Raw genomic sequence first — 11,112 nt, forward strand, 5'->3', positions numbered from 1 at the left:
GTGCCAGGGTCACCTGTTGAGGAGGCGGGGGGTCCAGAGTGGGAGGAGCCGAGAGAGCTGCGTGAGGAAGGAGTAGGGAGAGGAGGATGGTTACGCGAGGCTGGCAGGTAAAGAGGAAAGTGTTCCAATGCTTGGGCTAACTTCTAGGGAAGCGGCAAGGAGGAGTGAGTGAAAGGCTTGGAAATGGAAGAGGCAGCGATTAAACCGTTTCCTTCCTCGCCATTTCTCATTGGGTGATGCCATCAGCCGAGAGATCAATTGACTGATCACCGCTTAGTGTATTTTGATTATATATTTAATTTCACCCATCCATTATATCGCAATCATATCATGAGGAGCACATTTATGGCTCCATTTTCAATTCCGTCGCGAGAATTCCTACAAATGTATCCGCAGCATCCGTGACGTCATCAGATGTTACGTAAGGAAGAGAGTTTTCTCGACGACGCCGAGAGCACGTGACGCAAAGAGAGAAAGAGAGAGGCGTACGTGACAGCTGGGAGATGCTCCCCTCGCGAAGCATTTACTTGTCTGTCCATTGAACAACATATTTTCTAAATTATACCTTCATTTAGAGCCTCTTAATTAAAGAAATATTAAGTAAATAAAAACGTTACAAGGGCTGCGTACAACACGAGCCTCGTACCGGGAAACACTGGTTTTATATGAGACAACTCGTGCTTTTGGCACCCGGCCAATGCCGAACGTTTCCTTTTTATGTTTTATCTGTTTCCAGCCGATAACGATATGCCGGCATCCACGAGCTACAGAACAAACAAGTCTTAGAATAAAGAAGCCGATGTGTCTCACACCCAATCCAACAAACAATGGCACGTGACGTCACTCCATCGAAGCTACTCCATCTCCGACAGGTTACCAAGTATCCCGCAGCCTCGCTGGCAACTCACGCTTACCAGATGGATAAATGGAGCGGCGCGAGCACACCTCCACGTAATCTTGCCTGGCAATCGTCTAGTCAGCAGCAGACAGACTCGCGTGACCTTCCCTCAGAGAGCAGACGTTATTTACTCGTCGGTCGAATTCACACAAGCCGAAGAAGACTAACGGTGCGGCCAACGAAACTCTACAGTTACCTCGGTGAACGTGATTTTTCTTTAATTTGATTTCATGTTTACCTCAAGTCTAAACCTATCCAATATGACGCTGGCTGAGGTTGGCGCTAACGTTACGAAGGCATCAGGAAGGTCAATGACAAGCTTCCGTAACCGATTTCACTCCATTTCTGAATTTCGCACCGATGAAATGCACAAGACGAAGGCTTTCAGCGGCTTTGGAGTGTTTTCCTCCTCTCCCGACGCCCTCACACGACAGGAACTGGACAGCTTTGTGGACGACAAGAAGGAGCCCACGAAGGTGACCAAGGCCCAGATAAAGGAGTACGCGAAGAAGTACAGCAGCTTCCAGACCGAAGCTAAAAAGGAACACAAGGAACCGGCGCCATGGTACAGGTAAGTTACTTACTGTCAGTGTGTGTGTGTGTGTGTGTGTGTGTGTGTGTGTGTGTGTGTGTGTTTCCATCGCCGGCCATAGAGGTGTGGGTATGGTGTGTCTTGCCTGTGCTGCTGCTGGGGCTCCGGGTGGGGGCGCGGGTACCTCTGAGGAATGAGCTGAGGAGCGGCGAAACGTTATCGATCCATTAAAGAATGCCTCGGCCTCACCTGTCTAGGAACTCTTGATGGCTAATTTAGTCTGTTGGGATGCCTCTTCTAGCTTTAACAAAAACAAACATTTGTATATCGACATATAGGTCCTCTCTCTCTCTCTCTCTCTCTCTGACGCACACACACACACACACACACACACATATATATATATATATATATATATATATATATATATATATATATATATATATATATATATATATATATATATATATATATATATATATATATATATATATATATATATATTACTAAACATATCGCAACATCTAGATATTTATAGGAAGGGGAAGCCAGATTATAAAAAAAACATTAATTTAAATGGATCACCATAATAGCAGTGAGGCTTCACCCAGTGCCCTTCTAACCATGCTTTCATCAAGGGGAGTTGTTTCGAAACCTTAAGCGAAAATAGGACACACATTGCTATTACTTAACATTACACACCAGGCTTGAGAAAAAGTGGTCAGCCTGGTGTGCGGGGGATTACTAGGAGACCAAAAAGAACCCTTGCGCCGGGACCGTCGTGCTGCTGGTTGTCTCGAGGGCCTGGGTACAATGACTGCCTCAGGAAGAATATTTTGAAACTACGCCAACCACCAATTTGAAATTTTTTTAAGAAAAGTTTTACCACACACACACACACACACACACACACACACACACACACACATAAACAAACACGCACAAAAACACTAATAGACGTGTTGCCTCCACCCCAGGGAGCTGATGGAACACTCCCAGCCGGCCCACCTGGTGACCATCGTGGCGGTGGTGTACCTCGCCTTTCGACTCTTCCCAGATTCACGCAGACATGCCACCGAGGCCTCCACCCTCACCCGCCTCCTCTACATCGCTGCCGTCAGCACCGTCTTCGGGAGTCAAGTTTGGATGACCTTCGTATCAGGTATGCGAAACCACCCGTCATCTTTACACCAATGAACACATTTCAGTAACAAGTCAGATGTCAATTGTATTTTTAAATCACATATGCAGTATTATCACTTTCATCTCTTCCGCTGCCAGACTATGATGAAGAAGCCTACCTATTACTGTACATCCATCCTTTCATTTAAACTTTTTCATGAAGAATGGATACTCATTGATTTTCTTGCTATTTTTTTGACGTTTCTTCATCATATAATATTCCGTAAAAAAATCTTCCTGAGATTAAAAGATTCAAACATGCAACAACTTCATGTGTTAGCACGCAAGAGTTTTGCCGCAGCAATCCAATATTTCCCTGTCTTCCCTGTGCAGGTTTGGCTCTGTTCCTCAGCGTGCCGAGACACGTGTTCGCGCAGGTGCAGCAGGTGCTCTTCCCACTTTACTTTCTGACCAACGCCGTGCTGATGCTGGTGGCCGTGGTCACCTACACGAGGCACCACCCGACGCACCTCTGGGACAACCACCAGATGATGCAGGTCAGATAGTGTTTAGTAAACAATGCTCGTTTGTACCCGACTCGCTTTTCGTTGTGCCTCATGTTCTCTTACTCCTTTTTATCTTCCCTCTTCCTCCTCCCTCCCTCCTTCTCCTCCTCCTTCTTCCCCCCTCCTCTTTCTCCTCCTCTTCCTCCTCCTCCTTTTTTTCCTCCTCGTCCTCCCCCTCCCTCCATCTCCTCTTCCTCCTTTCCCATCTACGACTCTGCCTCAGCATCATTTTTTTCTGGCAAAGATCTCACCATTTCTATTTAAAGAAAAGAAGCCTGACAGTTATCATCCACTCACAAAAAAATACTACGCCCAACGTGGCTTTTCTCCGCTAACTGGATGAAAAACAACCATAGGAGTCCAGGGCTAAAAATAAGAAGAAAAAAAGAAGTGGGAGGGAGAGGTGTGTGCGTGGCGGGGCGCCGCGTGTGGAGGAAGCCGTAGCCGGACAGTCCATTCTCAGGACTACGCACCGGACGCACGGCCCAACAGAAGCGTAGTAGAGGTCGCGGCTTGTTTCAAGGTCACGTAGACAGGTCTTCAGATTTATTCGATTCAAAGGCTCAGACGAAGTACATTGTTTTATTTTTGTTGTTGTTGTTTTAGACCAATAACCTTTAACCACTGATATTTATTTCAAGGATGTGGATTATTTAATAGGCTAAAATCCATTGCAACATCTATGCACCATTAGAAAATAACAACAAGCAGTTTCGAAAAGATCCATTGTGTGATGACATTTCACGATCGGAAGTGTCCAAAAGGCCGTTACACATAGACCTTGGCCTTTGTTAGCTACTAATTAAGAGTACTTAGTCTCTCTCTCTCTCTCTCTCTCTCTCTCTCTCTCTCTCTCTCTCTCTCTCTCTCTCTCTCTCTCTCTCTCTCTCTCTCTCTCTCTTTTTATCGATATTTCTTTAAAACTTGGCAGAGCGTTTGGAAGTGAAGAGAATATATAACTGGTAACTGATAGCGAATGAGAGAGAGAGAGAGAGAGAGAGAGAGAGAGAGAGAGAGAGAGAGAGAGAGAGAGTTAAAGCTGCCAGAGATACGAGGAAGAACCAGGCTACGGGAATGAAAGAGAGCCGGTCGTAGGTAACTGAGAGAGAGAGAGAGAGAGAGAGAGAGAGAGAGAGAGAGAGAGAGAGAAAAGAGAGAGTCAGACATCAAGGGTTACGTGATCACCGGCACGCCACACGCGGTTCACTTGTCTGTCTGCTTTTTCGCTGCGTGTCCCGAGGCTGAGTGGGTCTCGGGGTCGTTAAAGAAGCAGCGCCATAGTTCAGGTCCACTTACTGAAGGAAAACGAGTCAAAGAAAACTTCCCATCAACTATAGCGAAAGGGTCCAAACGGGCATAAATATCGGTGTCCTCATTTCGATCCACTGTTAACCCGGTAGCTGCGAGAAAAATGAGAAAAAATCATCACTCACGCAAACCATTTCATAACATATATCAACGCATTTGTGATCAGTTAATGCATAATCTATTTGGGGGGGTTTATATCATGGCAAAAATTTGGCCCGTGGCTGGTACACTGTAAAGCCACAAATTTGGCCCGTCGCTGCTACCGGGTTAAAAAGACAGTAATAACAACGTTGACCAGTGTTCTTCAAAGTAGTTTTCAACGTTCTAAGGCGAAGGAAATAATTTTATCAGTACTGTTCAATAAGTTTATGAAAATATAGCAGATAACCTTATTGAGTTTAATTGGTAAGAGGAAAGTTCGTTGAAATCTGAGGCATAAAGTATAACAATAAAAAGAGGAAAACCAGGTGTGGTAAAGTTTAGCGTAAATTCCCATCCTGGAGGGAGGCTTCTTCTTAAAGGTTACACAAGGCCTAAAAAAGTAACGTAAATGAACAAAGATTGGCGGGTGTTTATGTCTCGCTGAGAGAGAGAGAGAGAGAGAGAGAGAGAGAGAGAGAGAGAGAGAGAGAGAGAGAGAGAGCGTAGCGTAGTGGTCGCTGGTCAGCGTGGGGTGAACCCGCCATGAGGCGCGTAAAAAATAAAGAAAGAAAGAAGAAGAAGAAGAAGAAGAAGAGAGAGAGAGAGAGAGAGAGAGAGAGAGAGAGAGAGAGAGAGAGAGAGAGAGAGAGAGAGAGAGAGAGAGACCACCATCGAAACTTAACACCAATTTAGGATTCCATAAGACGACAAGGAGGAACCAGAGAAATAGAAAGAAAAAGATGGAGGTACGAAAAAGATATAAGAAAAGGGGAAAGGAAGGCGAAGACAATAATGAAGGGGATCAAGTCGTAATATTTTTCTCTTGGCAACGTCGAGTGGCAGGGTTCCCGGGGGTGGCGGGCGAGGCAGGGTGGCATCAAGCCGTTCCTGCCTCATTGAATTTTTTCAATAGATCGGTAATATCGTCCAGACACCGAAAAAAAAAGTATATACTCAATGGTATCGTTTGCTTGGTCAGTAAGTGTCCCGTATGGAAGTGTGATTAATTTGACGAGATATATATAGCGAAGAAAGGAGTCGTGTGTATGGGTTTCTTATAATCCTCATGTAATATGCGTTTACCGAATACAGCTGCAAGTTTACTTAATATCGTACCGAGTAAGACCAGAGTCGTACAAACTTTTACGTAACTTTCTCCCGCGCTCGTTCTTCAGACATTCTCATTCATTACGCAACGCTGCTCCTTATACTGTTTGCTGAAGAATCCCTATCCCATAATTATGGTTTTGCACTGATGAAAGCCACTGAGCCTTTAAATTCATTGTAAAGTACTGCAACAGAAAAAGAACGGTGCGATAGGAAGTGTAGAAAAGCCATGTTAAAAATGAAAATTGAAAAGAATAATCAGATGCTTACAGATGAGATCGAATCATTGTATAGACAAAACATTAATGTACAAAAAAACAAAAAATGGCAGCGTGATGAGCGGGGCGAAAGGAAACAGATGGCGGCTGTTTCTGTAGTGTAGGGTGAGGAGTGAAGGGTTGGGACCCTACTTATTTTTTTGCGGTGCTTCCCTTCTCCCGGCAGCCTTCAGCTTTCGTGGCGCGGGTCACGTATACACGTTAGAGGGCCTTTTTGATGGCTTCCTTATTACTGAGGCTGAGACCATAGATAAACACTTCCGAAACATTGTATAGGCACCATATTTGCGCATGTGTGTGTGTGTGTGTGTGTGTGTGTGTGTGTGTGTGTGTGTGTGTGTGTGTGTGTATATATATATATATATATATATATATATATATATATATATATATATACATATATATATATATATATATATATATATATATACACACACACAGACACACAGATGGCTGGATGGATATACGAGATGGATATATATATATATATATATATATATATAGAGAGAGAGAGAGAGAGAGAGAGAGAGAGAGAGAGAGAGAGAGAGAGAGAGAGAGAGAGAGAGAGAGAGAGAGAGAGAGAGAGAGACACACACACACACACACACACACACACACACACACACATTCACTTACATCTGTTTGTGTCTCTATCTGTTTTTCTGTCTCTGCTTGTCTGTCTATATGTCTCTTTATATGGGTACGGTATATATGTATCTATGTATGCACCTAGTAATGCAGGAATATCATTTTTATACTTTAAGTGACTATGAAACATCTGTCAATATAGGATAAAATGTCATAAAATATCATAATTATGAGTGAGCTTCAAATACATGTTTCGCTTCCCTCCGCAGGGCGGCATTTTGGTGACATGCTTCCTGGTGAACCTCGGCATTAGGCTGTACTTGGCACCTGTCCTCACCAAGCTCATCACAGTCAAGGTAATTATCACACGCTTACCTCACAGTGTGTGTGTGTGTGTGAGAGAGAGAGAGAGAGAGAGAGAGAGAGAGAGAGAGAGAGAGAGAGAGAGAAGAGAGAAAGGCTATCACACACACACACACACACACACACACACACACACACACACTGAGTCATGTAATGGTACCGCCTCCTCCCTCGCCTGCCATGCACGTCACCTTCCGCACCTGACTAACGGCCTTTCGTTCCTCAGATGGCCATCGAGCGCGAGGCGGGTCTGGGGCAGGAGGTCGGGAGCAGCAGGCCGGGTGTCCTCGCCAACTGCCCCCACTACATGCGTCTCTTCCGCGCCTTCCGTCGGACTCACATTATTATTGCAATTGGTAACATGGTGTCCATGGCCGCCACTTCATTCCACCTCTACTACCTCGCCACCAAGCTCTGCTCCGTGGAGTTGTAAGCAACGGTCTTCGCGCTGGGCATGTCACCAGAGAGTGTCAAGCCTTTCTCAAGGTTATTCATCGCCTGTACCTTTCCCTGAGGTCACAATTACTCATTAAAGTTGTGATGATGCTTCAGGTTACGGAAGCATCATAAATGGTAAGCTGTGCTTCCTTAGCCACAGGGTCTGTAGGCGGCGGGGGAAGATGTGAGTACAATGGCTGGACCATAATCCCTACCCTGCCCCATAACATTCCCGAGCGAAGGAACTCAATGGAGTTTTCCCTTGTGCTTCAAAGGTAATGGAAGTCATTCTCTCAGTGGCGGTTCAGGCAGCGGGCCCCTGATTTAATTACAGTGTACATGTGCATTTAGTTTTATAAATGCATACAAGAGTAAGCCTCATACATGGTTTCCTTACTTCTCTGTTTTGGTGTCTACGTCATGATAACACTGGACAAAATATATAAAAGCTTTGAAATTGTAAGTACAAATTGACACTAGGGTGGCGTCAGTTGAGGAAGTGGAAAGTTATTCATGTTGTTTACCTGAGTTGCGTTATAATGCAACAGATTCGCGTAGCGCAGAGATTCTCAGTCATATCATGTTCCGGATGAAAACTTTTTTTTCACGTGCTTGTCTATTTGTTTATTTGTGTGTGTGTGTGTGTGTGTGTGTGTGTGTGAGAGAGAGAGAGAGAGAGAGAGAGAGAGAGAGAGAGAGAGAGAGAGAGAGAGATGCGGGAAGGAATAAGGTTTGTCGGTCACTGGCTTAAAATCAATAGTAGTGTAAAATCGGTGAGCAAAGCCAAATCATCAGGAAAAGTTCAGCGGCGAAACCCTATTAGTCAGTCCTTCGTTCAGGTAGCATTATAAATCTTAGTCAATTTCACATAAGCAGTAAATAATCAAGTAAACACAAACACAGCCATCTAGAACAACTTCAAACACAAGCTCCTAACGACTCTTAGTTTTCTATATTAGTTGAAAATACTAACGCAAGTCTTGGTTAACAATACAGGTGTGAGTGGATTGTGAAAGAGTAAGATTTATTCCATGGATGTTTCCAAAGCCATCACAAGCAGGTTTTTGTCACGCACACACGCCTCCTGTTTATTTGTTTGTTTGTTAGAGTGTGTGTGTGTGTGTGTGTGTGTGTGTGTGTGTGTGTGTGTGTGTGTTGTAATCACATATCCGCTACTAGTCGTTATGTATTTATTTCACACCGTTTTTTACGTTAGTTAACAATGTCATATCTGTAAATAAACAAAAATATGTATTATTTGTTTGAATTTTCCGATATTTCCCTTCTCTCTCTCTCTCTCTCTCTCTCTCTCTCTCTCTCTTAAACCCACCCACAAACAAACTTATTTCAAAACGTTACACACACACACACACACACACACACACACACACACACACACACACACACACACACACGACATAGATCAGCTAGTTTGTTGAGCAGTTTTTATGGGGACTTAACACGCTTCGAGCAAGTTGAGAGCAGCACTATGCGATCCGATCCCAGTGGGTGAAGGAGACGAAAATGCAATCCTCTCATCGCTTCTTTAAAAAGGACAGTGAGGGAGTACTATGATATATCATTCAAATAATTCAAATTATTTCGTAGGAAAATATAACAGACAAGAAAGGATTGATCGATCGCTTTTATTTCACCTGCTTTCAAAACAAAGCAATTTTGCGTCATTCATGGCAGCGCGTTTATCTTCACGTCGTCTTTATAAATAGAATGAAAAGGTGAGTGAAATCAAGTTTCTGGTGCCATGTGAACACTCTAGTGATTTAACTAATTAGGGATATGTATCGACTGTGTCAGCTTTGTCTTTTTGGGAAACTATGTTGAGAGTATAAGCTGTCACTTGATAACCCAGAAAGTCCTTTATTCGGCCAAACACTGCCCACAAGTACGGGAAGCATCAAACAGAAACATACATTGTTTTTATACCGTCAGTCACCACACGCAGGCAGAACAATAAAAAAAAAAGAAAAAAAAAGATGAAAGATGTATGAATCTCCTTCATTTAAATGCAGGAGAATATATCAACCAACAGTGAATGATAGAGGTTGATGTTGATGATGATGATGGTGTGTGTGTGTGTGTCCGTGTGTGCGTGTGTGTGTGTAATTCACCTCTTAGTCTGCTGCGGGTCTCTCTCGACACAGCCAGCCGTTCCCCTACGGAGGAGCACAGAGCTCGTAGTACCGATCTTTGGGTAGGACTGAGACCACTCACACACAACACACCGCGACAACGAGGTCACAACTCCTTGCCTGACGGCGCGCACCTGCTCACTGTTAGGTGAACAGGGGCTACACGTGAAAGAAGACAAACCCAACTTATCTTCACCCGGCCGGAGAATTGAACCCTGGTCCTTCTGATTGTGAGGCAGACGCTCTACCCCTGAGCTACCGGACCGTTGTGTGTGTGTGTGTGTGTGTGTGTGTGTGTGTGTGTGCGCGCGTGGCGTGTGTGTGTGTGTGTGTGTGTGTGTGTGTGTGTGTGTGTGTACCGTCTATCTATCTACAAACCATTTTAGTTTTCATATTTATGGTCACTTAATTGGCACACGCTTTTTGTCAACGATAAATCTTATTTTGTTTGTATTATTTTCGATGGTACAAGCACAAATTTCCTGTTTATTTAAAAACCAAATAATTTAGTAGACATATAACTGAAGCCCCCTTTTCAGGATACCCAATAATTTGATATCCAAATAATCATGCTCTTATGTGATCATTCCTTCAATTAACATTAATATTTATTTATTTACCTTCCCTGAAGCTTCAGAGGTCTACAGCATTGTTCCACCAGGCTCTGAGGACAAAAAACGAGGATATATTATAGTTTTTCTCACTCGACAAAACTATTTACATGACAAAAGCATACAAAAAAAGTAGTTGCGTATTTCTTCACACAAAACACGAGTCTCTGTTTTTGTAACTTAGGTTATACTGAGCATCAGACCGGTCATCCCTGAGCACTGCTGCAGTCTGGTTTCTACCGGCCTCTGATCCACGCCCACCCCCGAGGAACGAGGAGGTGGACTCGGCTCTCAACGCTGCCCGTCTACTCATGTAACAGTTCTCTTCTCTCACTCATTTCCTCGACAGGCATCTTCCTCAAGATTTTTTTTTTAAAGAAGTTGTTTTAAATTATATACTCCTCCTACACTCAAACTAGTTGTAGTGTACTTAGTGTGGGCTTCTTCGCTTCTTATGCAATATATTTAGAACGTTGATATGTATTTTACTATTGGAAAGCTTCCTAACTATATTTTTCGGATGACTGGCAAAAATATGTGTTACGTCAGGAAAGGGAGGCATGTGCGGGTAGGTCCTGTCCTGCCCGCACCCTTGGTAATGACATGCATCCCGTGGTGTGACGTCACAGACGCCGAACATTCCCATGGTCCGTCATTACGATGTGCCGGGGAAGTGCGGGATAACGGCTGGTGACGCAACACGTGGATGATGACGTGGGCTCCCAATGTGTGTGTGTGTGTGTGTGTGTGTGTGAAGGGGTAAAATGGACTTTAAGGGTAAAAGTATGAAACAGCCAACATTCAGATTCTCACATGTGATGCGATGGCACATGATGTGAATATATATATATATATATATATATATATATATATATATATATATATATATATATATATATAAATTACGTTCTCTTAAAACTTGGGAAATATGGAAAAAAGTTAAAGGAACACATGAAAATGGTCATAATTAATGTAAAAACACGTGATCCCTTAACAGCTGCTGGAATTCT

At 43.6% G+C, this 11,112-nt stretch overlaps 1 protein-coding gene across 1 annotated transcript; it reads left to right on the forward strand.

Annotated features, from left to right (window-relative positions):
• Positions 1 to 937: 937 nt before the first annotated feature.
• LOC126999005 (transmembrane protein 205-like) lies at positions 938 to 8,595 on the forward strand. Its single transcript, XM_050861317.1, has 5 exons — positions 938 to 1,469; positions 2,408 to 2,592; positions 2,946 to 3,109; positions 6,810 to 6,896; positions 7,130 to 8,595. Exons 1-5 carry the CDS (start codon positions 1,129 to 1,131, stop codon positions 7,334 to 7,336), a joined length of 984 nt encoding a protein of 327 aa, XP_050717274.1. The 5' UTR covers positions 938 to 1,128; the 3' UTR covers positions 7,337 to 8,595.
• The last annotated feature ends 2,517 nt before the right edge of the window (positions 8,596 to 11,112 follow it).

Source organism: Eriocheir sinensis, chromosome 15 (genome assembly GCF_024679095.1).
Source record: "Eriocheir sinensis breed Jianghai 21 chromosome 15, ASM2467909v1, whole genome shotgun sequence".
In the NCBI taxonomy this organism is placed as follows: domain Eukaryota; kingdom Metazoa; phylum Arthropoda; class Malacostraca; order Decapoda; family Varunidae; genus Eriocheir; species Eriocheir sinensis.